Source organism: Engraulis encrasicolus, chromosome 3 (assembly GCF_034702125.1).
Source record: "Engraulis encrasicolus isolate BLACKSEA-1 chromosome 3, IST_EnEncr_1.0, whole genome shotgun sequence".
NCBI classification, from domain to species: domain Eukaryota; kingdom Metazoa; phylum Chordata; class Actinopteri; order Clupeiformes; family Engraulidae; genus Engraulis; species Engraulis encrasicolus.
In genome coordinates this window covers 14,323,395-14,337,752 of record NC_085859.1, presented here as the reverse complement: position 1 = coordinate 14,337,752, position 14,358 = coordinate 14,323,395, and the positions used below count along the sequence as shown (strand labels likewise).

The window sequence follows — 14,358 nt, the reverse complement described above, 5'->3', positions numbered from 1 at the left end:
TTTCTCTTTCTCTCTCTCTCTCTCTCTCTCTCTCTCTCTCTCTCTCTCTCTCTCTCTCTCTCTCTTGCACTCTTCTCTCTCTCTTTCTCTCTCTCTCTCTCTCTCTCTCTTCTCTCTCTCTCTGTCTCTCATGCACTCTTCTCTCTCTCTCTCTCTCTCATGCACTCTTCTCTCTCTCTCTCTTCTCTCTCTCTCTTTCTCTATCTCTCTCTCTTGCACTCTTCTCTCTCTCTTTCTCTCTCTCCCTCTCTCTCTCTCTTCTCTCTCTCTCTGTCTCTCATGCACTCTTCTCTCTCTCTTTCTCTCTCTCTCTCTCTCTCTCTCTCTCTCTCTCTCTCTCTCTCTCCTTTCATTGTCGTCCCCCCAGGGCCAACTGGCCTCGTGTGTGCTGAGACTCTTCGGCAGGAGGGCTTCACGGATCGCATTGTCATGTGCACTTTGGACAAACATCTGCCCTACGACAGACCAAAACTCAGTAAGGTTTGTGCAAATGTTTACCACTCGACTTACTTTGGAGAAACGTTGAAAATGGTGGCAAGTGCACGTCAAGGATATTCCCATATACTGTATATCAATCCCACATGATCAATTGTCTCAAAACTATATCATATTTACGGGCTCTGTTGGGAGGAGGAAACAATCCTGTAAGATCATATGGATTTAATTCCAGGTTATTTACAGTATGTGAAAAGGAAGTCTGCAAATGAATAAGGAGTCATTGAAACAAATTAAAATATTTTAAACAAGACATTAAATAAAATTCTATGCCTTGGTGGTTAATTAAAAAAGAGCAAAAAAAACAATCTGGCCTATTTTGTGTGTGGGAAAAAGTAAATATGTCATCTTGTAAAATGGTGCTACACTGTTATGCCCTCAGGTTAGAGAGAGGATGATTTGATTACATTTTCCATTTATTTATTTATTTATTTATGTCTCTCTGTGTTTGTTTATTCAACACAAATCATTGGCTGTTTTTGTGTAACTTGTTAAATGGCGTTTCCTTCCTCAGTCCCTGGAGAGCACGGCTGAGCAGCTTCGGCTCCGCACCGCTGAGTTCCTGCAGACCCATGACATCGAGCTGCTCACCGAGAAAGAGGTAAGGAGAAGAAGAAGAAGAAGAAGAAGAAGAAGAGGAATATGAGTCATACTTCCTCCTTGTAGTCTAGTACCCACTACCTTCCAATTCCCCACTGTCATCTACACTGTGAAAAACGAACTAATGCTCCCTTTTTCTCTATTCATCATGGCTGAAAAGCTCTTCAGCCTCTCCTGCAGGCATCTAATCCATATTGCCCCAGAGATTGCATCCTATATCTAAATAATAGAGATTGCCAAGGTGACGTTGTTGCCCACACCAAATTTACTTTTAGTTCTGTTTTTTTTCTTACACGACTAGGATTGGCGGGCCCAGGCTACTATTTGACAGGCGCCAGAATTTGATTTACCATGGTGAGGGCAAAAGGTTTTGCCATCCCATTTGGTCACGTGTCCTGGCAAACTCTATTGGAAGACACTCTGGATAGGAATGCCTGTTACATGTAATAGAAAGTAATGAGAGAGAACAGTAATGGTTGTTCTGGGAGATGCCATGCCCCTGCAGAACCTTTTTCAGTGCTTCAACGTCAACGCAATGGTGATATGCAGGTATACTCATTCAAGTACAAAAATCTGGAAGGAGCAATTTTGTTCCAGGTGGCATGATCAGGGCTGCTGACAGCTTTTGCTGGGCCCAGGACAAAGTCATCTGAAAGAGCCCCCCATCCAATACATACAATGTAATGAAAACTCAATTCTGGGCTCGGGACAACTGACCCCATTAGTCCCCCCGCCCTGTCGGCTTCCCTAGGCATGTGTACAGTCCTGTTTCGATCTCATGCCATCTGTTCATTATTCTGTGGCTATCGTATCGTATTGTATCGCAGGTGGTGTCTGTGGACGTGAAGACAAAGACGGTGACTTTCCAGGACGGCTTCAAGATGGAGTACAGGAAGCTGCTCATTGCCACAGGAAGCAGGTACGGCCCACTTCCTGTTCCATAGACCACTGCAGATTACCCTTTCACTCAGAGGCGGATCTAGCCATTTTAGGGCCCTCGGCGAAATGTAAACATGGGGCCCTGGAAAGTCATTATATAGACAGAAGTCCTGTATTTTGGTGCTAATTAGTGTTTTGTCTCATAAAATGAGTCATATATACACTGTGTCTTTGATTACTTTACATAAGTGACAAATTAAGATCAAGCCTATTTTTTTGTGTGTTTTTACTGCAACTGTTGTGACCCCTATGGAGGACAGATTTGGTTGGGGCACTAGGCCTTGGTTTGCCTAATGGAAAGCCCATCACTGCTTTCACGTCCTGTTTCACGGGCCACTTAAGGTCAGATGTACACGTGGCCCATGGTCGCAATCATCACATAACCTGTTTAGAAACAACACTGAACAGCTGTGTTTGAAGTGGTCACTTGTTGTGCGCACTTGTGTTTGGAGGACGAGTGATTTCATTGCTACTCACGGCCTTGTATTGTTATTAGCTGAATCATAATAAGCAGACTCATTGTTATTCACTCATTGTTGTTGGATATATAGTCTATTGATGAGGTCTTTTCGTAACATTGGGTAATTGGGTGGGTTCATACTGCTGAATAAAACCTGCAACCATCTGAGATTGATACAGTACTATTGCTGCTTTCTTTAAAAATGTTTTATGTCAGTGTATGTTTTCCACTGACAATGGATGGTATCTTACTGTATTCAATTAAAGACAGCCTGTTCTGGTGCAAAACACAACATTTTTTTTTTTAAATTAGGCCTACACTTTAAGAATTATTACTCTGACAATAATACTTTTTCCATTCCTCTGCTTCTATGGTCAATGCCGTTGTTCAGGAAATGAATAAGGCAAAGGAGTACAAACATTTCCCCCAACTATTCAAAATGGTACATTTTGGTGTCTTCCGTCTTGTATCCTCACAGTTGCCTTCTGTATATGAGACAGTGAACGCTCTGTTTATGGTCTGTCTATACTGTATTGTACCACCCTCTTACTTGAAGTGTTTCTCTGTCACTGCTCTCTCTTTGACCATAAATCTGCCTCTGTGCAGTCACATGTCGTGATATAAGTGGCTCTTTGCTCAGCCAGTCAGTGAAGTCCTTCTTAGTTTAACTTCCACCTTAACTTGATAGCAGTTTGACAAAGAAGAGTAGAGTTTCCCTTAACTGGTTTTCTGGGGCACCACTGGGCACTGGGCCTAGGGGTTAAGGAGATGCAGGGTTGCAGGGTTAATAAAAGGGTTTGCACCTTAATAAAAAAAAGACTGCTGCTAATCTGCATGTTATCGTGTAATTTGTCTACAGGGCCAAGCCACTAAACTACAAAGGAAAGGAGGTTGAGAATGTGTTTCACCTCCGGAACCCCGAGGATGCTAACCGCATAGCTCAGCTGGCCAGCAATAAAAATGCTGTCATCGTGGGAACATCCTTCGTAGGTCAGTGCTCAATACTCAATATCGCATCTTGTCACAATTCTACTATATTGACTTTTGGCCAATCAGGGGCCCCCTTGCAGGTGGGGGCCCCTAGGCTGCAGTCATATTTAGCCTGTTTGTTAGGGGTCAAACATACCAAAGCCAAACGGAACGGTCACGGGACGGTCACGGGACGGTCGCGGCACGAACGCGGTCTTTCTGCTTTGTTTCGGCCGGTGTGTTTTTCTCTGCCTTTCACACTGACAGTGTCGGCGTGCGCAGCCAGTCCTGTTCAAAAGCCTCCCCACAGCCAAAGCTAGCATGCTATGCTGTCAGTGTGAAAGGCAGAGTAAAACATGCCGGCCGAAACTAAGCAGAAAGACCGTGTTCGTCCCGCGACCGTTCCGCCTTGGTATGTTTTGGCCCTTAATCTGACCCTGACCAAACTGATTCCTGGTGTTAATGATGTGTTGGGATGTAGGTATGGAGGTGGCAGCAGCTCTCACAGATAAGGCCCACTCTGTGTCGGTCATTGGAATAGAGGCGGTGCCATTCCGGAAGGTTCTTGGGGAGAAAGTGGGCAAAGCCATAATGAAGGTAATTCAAAGTGAAAATGAAAGACCAACTGAGAAATTCCAACTCCCATTGTCATTGTCACACAGCACTTCACAGCACACAAGTGCACACTGCACACAATAAAATTGCATTTATGCCTCACCCGTGCAAGGGGGCATCCCCCAATGGCACCCGAAAGGGAGCAGTGCAGCAGGACGGTACAATGTTCAGGGTACCTCAGTCATGGAGGAGAATGGGGCAGAGCACTGGTTAATTCCTACCCTCACCAACCTGGTGGATCAAATCGGCAACCTTTGGGCTACAAGTCTGACGCTCTAATCACTAACCCATGATGACTGCCCAAGACTCAGGAGTTAAGATTCTTAATTTTTGTTTGTTATGTGCTTTCTTGTATTGGCACAATTGGCAGTGAGATGTAATGTATTGGAAATATGTTGAATATCGATAGGTTGAACAGATGAATGAATAAAAACGTATACTTATAAGTGAAAAGAAATAGGGAAAATACATACTGATACATACTAGGCCTACAATACTGAATAAAAAAGGAAGGAAAGCTAAGAATGGTTAAAAAGTTTTGGCTAAAAAGCGTCAGCCAAATGCAATGTAATTGTATTCCAAGAATGGCATAATGTGTCGGCGTCTGCCAAATGCAATGTAATTGTAATCTAAAACCCCTTGAGACGCGGCTTTATAATTTTGTTGTTATCAGTATGGTAATGACCAAGTCGTGGTGCATTACTAAAGGGCCTGTGTTGTGTCATAGTATTGTAGTGCTATGGTAGTTACATTTCAATGACTATTACAGCGTGCCACTGGAGGTACGGCGCGCATTAAGGGGCTACGAATGGCATAATGTGTCGGCGTCCATTATGGTAGCATGTTCAATTTGTCTGACGTAGACAGTTGGCAGTCATCCAAAAATGATTTCTTTTTTTTAATGAGAAAGACACATACCGGAGAACTGATGAACAGTATGCACTTCCTATTGTCCATAATCCCACATACTGTATGACATGTGCCGTGGCCTATAGTGGATGAGGAGATGGACTTAAAGGGACACTGTGTGAGATTTTTAGTTGTTTATTTCCAGAATTCATGCTGCCCATTCACTAATGTTACCTTTTTCATGAATACTTACCACCACCATCAAATCCTAAGTATTCATTATGACCTGAAAAATTGCACTTTTCATACATGAAAATGGGGATCTTCTCCATGGTCTGCCATTTTGAATTTCCAAAAATAGCCATTTTTAGCTGCAAAAATGACTCTACTTGGACCATACTAGGAAATATTTGTTTATTACTTAATACACTTTAATATAAATATCAAATTTGGCAATAGGCAGCCCAGTTTCAATGAGCAGCATAGTTGCAGTACCTTTTTTGACCATTTCCTGCACAGTGTCCCTTTAAAGATCAGACGGTTGCAGGTTCGAATCCCACCCTTCTACTCCCTATCTCACGTGCCATGGCTGAGGTGCCGTTGAGCAAGGCACTATAACCCACACTGCCCCCAGGAACTGTAACCAATGTCCTGTACTTACAAAAAAACATTAAAACTGTAAGTCGCTTTGCATGAAAAAGTGTCAGCTAAATGTAATGTTGTGTGTCCTTTTCTGTCTGCAGCTGTTCGAGACAAACAGGGTGAAGTTCTACATGCTGAACGAGGTGTCGGAGATGGTGGGCCATCATGGACAGGTACCCACAAAGTGAGAGACCCGGCTTGGTACTTGGAAGCCTATACCGCAGCACAAGGGGGCAGTTCACTTATTTTTTATTTATTTTTATTTTTTAAAAGTTTTTTGGGGGCTCTTTAAGCCTTTATTATTTTTTACATGACAGGATAGTAGAGGAGAGACAGGAAGCGAGTTGTTAGAGAGAGGGCAAAGGACCCGTGTCGCAATCAAACCCAGGTCGGCCGCGTAGTAGACAAGTGCCCTACCGTTTACACCACAGTAGGGCCTTATTTTTATTTTTAAAGAGGTGTTTTTTTGAGCTTTTATGCCTTAATTTAGGATAGGACAGTGTGAGAGTGTGACAGGAAAGGAGTGGGAGAGAGAGAAAGGGGAGGGATCGGCAAAGGACCTCAGGTCAGAATTGAACCCGGGTCCCTGGAGTAATGGTACAGCGTCTTAGCTTATTGAGCTCCTCGCAGTTCACTTATTTTTAAAATATATTATTAAACATGCCACAGAGAGAGTATTTGTGGAAGTGCTGTGGGAGCATTGCTCTTCATTCATTGAAATGTGTGTGAATGTGCATATTGTCTACATAACGTGTATATTATAGGCTATGCATCCGTATGGCACACCAGAAATGTTCTTCCAAGTTATGGCCCTGGCGTGTGATGAAATGGTCTATCCAGGGGCCCTTACTACAAAGCTGGTTCAGGAGGAAACCAGGTTAAGTTAAGAGGTAAATCATCTAATAGATGTTATGTTTCTGAAGAAAAAACAAGGATTCCGGGCTCTTCTATTAGATGATTTACATCTTAACTTAACCAGCTTTGTAGTATAGGCCCCAGGTGTCTCACTCCTCCAGTTTGGGATGCAGTACTGAGGAGGACTGACCACAGGGAGACTCTCACTAGTTAGTGCTCATTTCATGGGGCACTTAAGTCACACCCTTCTACTTCCGAGTCGTGGGGCTGAAGCTCTCAAAAATTTGAATGGGAGTTAATGGAGCGAGTCAAGCTAAATCCTCATCCCGTTTGGCATGTGCTCCGGATTTCACATATGATGGCAGTGAATTTTAAAGGTTTGGATTTGCAACGTTATTTTAGCTTTTGTGCAAAACTGTGTTAGAGACTACAACGTGCGCCTCGCATATTTGACGTGAACCGAGGCACAGCCAACCCTACCGCTGCACCGCGGCTTAAGTGGCTGCACGTCGGACATGCGACTTCTGTTGTGTAGTCCAAATAATTACATATTTTTGCACGCACACAACTCAAAAAACGCTTGCCAAGTGAAGTCGACAAACACACCATTGGTTATCTTTAATTCTGAGGTACAGCATATGTGTGATCGACGGAGGAATGCGAGGTGGATCGGAAAATAGCTTTGATCAGTCCATTAAAGCCCAGTCAAAAGTTTTGGCTTTCCCAGCCCCATGAGCCGCCCGGAAGGGGTGGAGACTTAGGTGCCCCATTGGAAAGGCGATGTGTAGTCTGGGGTTACACTTGCCAGGATAAAGGTGGGGTTGCAGGTATGACATCACGTTGGGGGAACTCCCCCAGGATTCTAAGGTACTACAGGATAGAACCCCAACGTGATGTCATAATAGTACATTTTCTTTAAATGGTTAACCTGCAACCCCACCTTTAAAAAGTGAAATATGTAGTAAATGGTTCACTAGAGACGAGCAGAGTGTCCAGCTGCAATTAGTGGAGTAACATACAGATACTGTCTGTTTACATTTTGTGATCATTGTGTGTTTGTGTGTGCGTGCCTGCGTGCCTGCGTGCGTGTGTGTGTGTTTCTTCATGTGCAGTTAAAAGAAGTGGTCCTCAAGAGTGGCAAGGTGTTACGAGCAGATGTGTGCGTCATTGGTGCCGGTAAGCTCACCTGCCACATCACTTTATTGCAGTAGTTACCGTATCGTACCACAGAAAATGATCATTTAAAAAAATAAAATAACACTTGATACTTGTATGTTAAATTGATGTAAATAATATTGATATCAAGATTATGTAAGTTTTAAGTTATCCTTTGAAAACACGGCTTTGTGTCAGCTGTTCAGAAGAAAAAGTGTTTGAAATATACAAACTTACATTATACAGGACAAATACAAACATAGCAAGCATGTATTTTGCTATACAGAATATGTACATGTCATAGTGTATTTAATGTAAAATGTGATGGCAGGTTCTGGCCCAGCCACTGGATTCCTGAAACAGAGCGGGGTACACATGGACTCTAAAGGATTCATCCCTGTAAATAAGGTACATACTCACTTACTCCGCTTCAATTACAGTGCTCTTTCTCAGTTACTTAAAGTACTGTAGGTAACAATTTACAATATCTACCCAAAAAAAGCTTAGTAAGCACTTAATTAACATTTAATTATAATTACATTTAACAAAGCATTTACAAATGTTTGTAAATGAGTAAGAACCAAACTACGACAGCACAGTGGAGTGGTAATCAACTTCTACTGTGTGAGTTTTATGTGGTTTCATGCCTTCTGGTCTTTGGAGGATAAACTTCCAGGACCGATAAGACTGTGCTGCGTCTGTTGTGTTAACATAGTATTTCTTGCCCATTTATAAACATTTGTAAACATTTTGTTGATAATTAGTTCATTATTTATAAAGTGTTTATAAAGCTATTTTTGGGTAGTTATTGTAAAGTGTTACCTTTTCTTTAAAAAAAAAACTTTATTCAGTACTGTACTTGTGTTATTAGAATGCTCAACATGTATCTACAGTAGGCGCATGATCTGATTTTGTTTAACCCCTTAAGACACGGCCCCTGTTATAAATTAGCTGTTACCAGAATGGCAATGACCAAGTTGTAATGTATTACTAAAGGCCCTGTGCACAGTCTCAGTGGTGTAGCACTATGGTAGTTACGTTTTTTTCAGTGACTATTACAATGATCTTGGCGGAACATTGGGTGTTAAGGGGCTACGATTATCTATTTTGGATTTGGGTGGGCATGGGTGGTCGTTTGTATAATACATTCTTAATAACACGTTTCTTCCTTGGGCTATGTCCTTGTCTTAGATGCTACAGACCAATATGGAGGGAGTCTATGCGGGAGGAGACGTGGTCACCTTCCCCTTCGCCTTGCGCAATAACAAGAAGGCCAACATCCCTCATTGGCAAATGGCCCATGTACATGGTAAGATTATCCTGACTCTCGAGCCCTGCCCTCTGCATCGATCACTCGCTGATTGTCTTTGGTTTATCTACACATCAATAACCTGACACCTGTTTCGGGACACTGACCCTGAGAAGACAAATACTGACAATGGCTCACCTGTTTTCTTGTCTTTTTCATTGGAGTCATTTTTACCACGTTGTCCAGATTTTAAAAGAAACAGTATTCAGTACAATAAATACAGTAGTGTCCAGATAAACAAACAGTAGGCCTATTTAGTGCAATAAATACAGCAGTTGTCTTTTGTGTGACAATGTACAACTACATTATTATTCATTATTACACTTAGCTGACGCTTTTAACCAAAGCGACTCTCAGTTATTTAAAAGATATTGGTTCCTGGTGTAGGGAGGGAGAGGTAAGGGTCGGATGCGAACCTGCAACCCTCTGATCTTAAGACCACCTCCACCTTTGTAACCACTAGGCCACGGCTGCTTTTATAGTATATCAATTCTATAAATAATTCTTAACTGCATAAAGGCTTTGATTGATTGAGTGAATATAGAACTGTGTTTTGTATTGCATCACTGATCTAATATGCCAATGCTTTTCTAAAGGGCGAGTGGCAGCTCTCAACATGATCGGAAGACCCACGGAGGTGAAGACAGTGCCTTATTTCTGGACCGCCATGTTTGGGAAGAGTATACGCTACGCCGGTGAATCTACAAACCTAATATCACCCATAAATACTAGCTAGCCTTTTCAAATCTACTTTGCAAAAAACAAATGCTAAAAAATGAACTGTGCACAATACTGTATGTATTTTTGGTAATAGGCAATGGATGCAATGCATTGCTATTAGGACAGGCAAGAAATAGAGGCTGACAGTGCTTTTCTCTGCATGTCAGAAAGAGAGAGAGAGAGAGAGAGAGAGAGAGAGAGAGAGAGAGAGAGAGAGAGAGTGTGTGTGTGTGAGAGAGCGAGAGAGAGAGAGAGAGAGAGAGAGAGAGAGAGAGAGAGAGAGAGAGAGAGAGAGAGAGATGGTGTGTGTGTGTGAGAGAGAGAGAGAGAGAGAGAGAGAGAGAGAGAGAGAGAGAGAGAGAGAGAGAGAGAGAGAGATGGTGTGTGTGTGTGTGTGTGAGAGAGAGAGAGAGAGAGAGAGAGAGAGAGAGAGAGAGGAAGATGGTTCTGTGTTTTTTATGGTCAATGGTGCAACATGTGTGCAATCCAAAAGCTCCTGTTAAAAATAGAGCTGGAGCAGGAAAGTGAGAGAACATGAGGTGCAGATAGAACAGAAATGTAATGTTCATGCTTTTTAACGCCCCCCTCTCATTTGTTGTCAAGGACACGGAGATGGGTTTGATGACGTCGTCATCCAGGGAGATTTGGACGACCTGAGATTTGTGGCGTTTTACACAAAGTGAGTTTTCCCTTGAATGAATGAATGAATCTTTATTGTCAGTCATTATTGTAAGTATGGAAACTTGTCTTTAGTAATACATTAAGATACATTACACATTTAGAGGCATTACACATTGAAGACAGACACTCCACTCCACACAAAAATATTCAGTGAAAATTCATAGTGACTGTTCTTTGGCAGATGTCTTCTTGTATTGCCATGTTCCCGAGGAAACACTGAGATTGCCAGATGAAGCATCATCTACTTCACACTTATGTTGAACATCATTTGTCTTTCATTTCGTTTCAAAGGATTCTAATAGAAATATAAATAGGCAAAGTGGCTGTACCAGGGCGCATGCCATTTACGGTTTATCCAACATGTGTGTAGTGTACATTTTATTACGGTACAATACGACAATTACAGCTGTGACACATTCATTTACAACTCAATGTACTGTACAACAATGAATACTTACCAACATCTTATACACCGTTGGCCGGCTCTTGTTTGACACCATCACTTAACAACTAGAAACATTAACTGAGCCAGTACTGTAAACACAAGGCATGTAAATTAAGAGTAAATGAAGTGTTTCGTTGCAAAACGACATATCCACCATTTTTTGACTTTTTCATTTTATTATTGGAAATGACTGTTCAGAAGTCCTATCATCTCTGTGTGAATTCTTCCTATTCAAATATTTTGAGAAAATACTTCGTAAACCAATATATAAAATGCATTTTGAAATGCAATGCAATGGAATGCCCAATACAAAAATGTTAATTTCCCAAAACGTTCCCAAAATGGATATACTTCACTTTGTAACGAAGCTCTTCAAATATTCCTGGAGGGTAACTACTGTAGTGTTTACAAGCTGATGTTGTTGCTTTGGCAGGAGCGAGGAGGTGGTGGCAGTGGCCAGCATGAACTATGACCCCATTGTGTCACGCGTGGCGGAGGTCTTGGGCTCCGGAAAGACGATTAGGAAACGTGACGTGGAGTAAGTGTACAGTAGCCTACATTAATTCCTTTCTTTAACCGAGGGGCCATGGCGGGGCTGGACTGGGCAAAAAATCAGGCCAGGCATTTTCAGCCAAGACTGGTCCGTCAGGGATTGAGAGAGGCACTGAAGCCTGTGACAACATTTTTTGTCATTTATTACAACCGATTTTCATCACAACAGCCAAAATGTATATTTAAATTTGACTCTGAGAGGTCAGCTGTAGCGGAATGAGGACTGATACCACTACATCTAGGGGAGGGCCAGGCCAAAATCATCCTCCGTCCACCGGGCAAATGCCCTGTATGCCTTATTGGCAGTCCAGCTATGGGCCACTGTAAGGGGGGTAAATGGGATAGAGAGAGAGAGAGAGAGAGAGAGAGAGAGAGAGAGAGAGAGAGAGAGAGAGAGAGAGAGAGAGAGAGAGACCTTGTTAAGTTTAGTTATTTTCCCATGAACATTTTTCACACTATTGTGGATTAGACCTCATTTTCCCGTCTCTATTATTTGAATTAGATACATAGTAACAAAGTATGTAATAAATAACACATAATAGTATGTACCTGCACTGCAGATTAGGGTTTGGTATGCACAGTATAAGTGATGCTGATACCTGAATCCAGGGCTCTACATTAACACCAGCCAACTGGCCAAAGGCTGGTGAAAATTCAGTTAGATCTAGTAGAAATCACCAACTGACTTACTACTTTGACCCCTTAGTGATGGTGAGTGCGTGTTCGGCTAGTAAGAGGAAAAACTTAATTTAGGACCCTGCATGTAACTACAAAAAAAAATGACACAGTTTAGTAAAGTTTTACCCTGCCGTATGCCATATAACAGGTGTGCCAAGAGCTACTGTAGGGGTCCATTTTATTATAACATTATAGAATCAGACGACTCTATATTTGCTGTTTTTATTTAATAAAATGAATCGCTAAACTACTTTTCTATCTAAACGTAATGTACATGAGGAGAGCACAGGTGCCTTACATGCCCCTTGGGAAACTATTGCTTTGGGATTAAAGTAGTTCCCACAGTGCTGGAACAATAGTTTGCAACACAAATACAAAAATAGGACCTAGTTCTGCAGCGCTGTTGCCAAAATGTCATGAACCAAGTGTTGGCACAGTTTCTCCTCTGTGCACCTGTTGGAGCACCGTGTGTGCTATACGACTCTTGTAAAATGTGCAAAATATCTGCAAATATGTGAAAAAAACCAAGTACATTCAATTTTAAGTCAGTCACTGGGTCAGAGAGAATTTTAAACGGGCAACATCTGGCATGCTCTAGATGTGACTTCACAATATACCTGTACTGTCTAATGCAGTGAAAATAGTTAAAGCACCAGTTGAAACTTGCAGTATATTGCACATGGCAGTAGGCTACATTAAACTTATAAATGTATTCATATTCATAAACATGTGTACTCATTTTCATTTATAGTTTATACATTTTATACATCTGTGTGTCAATTAAGACATATTTCGGGCTCTGAGAAACGCTATGATATTGTCTTCATGCAAGTGATCGGCCCTCTTATTTCTGCTGTTTCAGAACAGGGGACATGTCCTGGCTCATCGACAAAGGCTCACAGTGAGGATCTCGTCTCTGAATGAAAGGCCATTACTGACTACTGAAAAAAAGAGGACAACAAAGCGACTGCAGCATCTGACGGCACATGAACACTGAAGAAGAGAAAAGAAGAAACAGAATTTTAAAAAATAAAAAGACAAAAGACACTCCTGGTGCTTGAGGAAAAGACCGGCTGGCTAGCTAGCTAGCTGGAACTATCTTGAATTTCGGGAGCATAATGTGCTGGCTAGCTAGCTGGCTGGAACTATCTTGAATTTCGGGAGCAAAATGTGCTGGCTAGCTAGCTAGCTGGAACTATCTTGGATTTCGGGAGCAAAATGTGCTGGCCAGCTAGCTAGCTGGAACTATCTTGAATTTGGGGAGCATAATTTGGAGGATGTAGCAGAGTGAGCTTCAGCCCAGGGACATCATCCTCATCATCCTCATCCTCATCCTCTCAGAGGAAGGCCTTCTGTACATACCCATCTCACTGTTAAAGGACTTCATCACTCGAGAACAGTGGCTCCCAAAACTGGGGGTCAGGACGGGACCCCAAGGGGGGGTCGCAGAGGTACTTAAGGGGGGTCGAGGGGGTGTAGCCTAGCAATGGATTTCTAGCAATGAACTATAAGTGGAAAAATATAGCAATATTAATGGAAATTAGTTTTTTTGTCCATTAATATTGCTAGATTTTCCAATAATAGTTGTCCGCTAATATTGCTAGAAAACCATTGCTAGGCTAACGCGTCCAAAAGGGGGTCCACGCTAAATAGGTCTGGGCCTTAGAATGAGCCATACAGGAATCTGAAGCTAGTCATTGTATGGTCGGTCCTGTTTCTCCATCTCTATCTCCTCCTCCTTCTCTCTTTCTCTCTCCGTCTTTCACATGTGTTTGGCAGCAAAGCAATACTAAATGTGGAGGCATTGCTTGTGCATGACGTAATAACTACCTGAACACTTTTGTTTGTTTCTATGAGGACCAGGTGAGGCTATTTTTGTACATGCGACTTGTGTATAGCTATAAACCTAATTGCATTGCATCATTACAGGACCGTGAACAGTTTTTACTGACCTTTTCAGATTTTTTTTTTCTCGGTTTGTTTGTTTTGTGTTTTAATTTTTAACAGTAACGACTTAGGTCCTCATGAGGTCATCAGCCTGACTGTACAGAGAATAATAATAATAAGGGCATGATGTATTTTACTTTGACATGCACAATGTTGTACACACACACACACACACACACACACACACACACACACTAATAGATGCCATAATTTCCCCTCGTATTTCAGATGGCAACTGACCGCCGAATGGCCCCTACAACCCTTTCCACACAAATAGCATGACAACTAACCACGTCACAAGTGGTAATATTTTGCAAGTATAACATTCCTTTGTGGAATTACAATGTACCTCTTGTTGCTAATGGTAACCTTTGTTGCCTTGCTAGTGAAATTGCACAAACAAACAAACAAACAAACAAAACAAAGACTACTCAAAGAAGATACATT

The 14,358-nt window shown here is 42.0% G+C and overlaps 1 protein-coding gene across 1 annotated transcript in view; it reads left to right on the top strand.

Annotated features, from left to right (window-relative positions):
• Positions 1-14,025, top strand: part of LOC134445241 (apoptosis-inducing factor 3) — a 31,855-nt gene extending 17,830 nt beyond the window's left edge. Inside the window, exons 7-19 of the mRNA XM_063194316.1 lie at positions 368-480; positions 1,010-1,096; positions 1,923-2,014; positions 3,354-3,484; positions 3,945-4,060; positions 5,671-5,742; positions 7,537-7,600; positions 7,911-7,987; positions 8,771-8,888; positions 9,485-9,583; positions 10,212-10,287; positions 11,168-11,272; positions 12,827-14,025. Of these exons, the coding sequence (XP_063050386.1) occupies positions 368-480; positions 1,010-1,096; positions 1,923-2,014; positions 3,354-3,484; positions 3,945-4,060; positions 5,671-5,742; positions 7,537-7,600; positions 7,911-7,987; positions 8,771-8,888; positions 9,485-9,583; positions 10,212-10,287; positions 11,168-11,272; positions 12,827-12,869 (1,193 nt within the window). The 3' untranslated portion in view covers positions 12,870-14,025. The remainder of the gene's footprint in view (positions 1-367; positions 481-1,009; positions 1,097-1,922; positions 2,015-3,353; positions 3,485-3,944; positions 4,061-5,670; positions 5,743-7,536; positions 7,601-7,910; positions 7,988-8,770; positions 8,889-9,484; positions 9,584-10,211; positions 10,288-11,167; positions 11,273-12,826) is intronic.
• Positions 14,026-14,358: the final 333 nt, after the last annotated feature.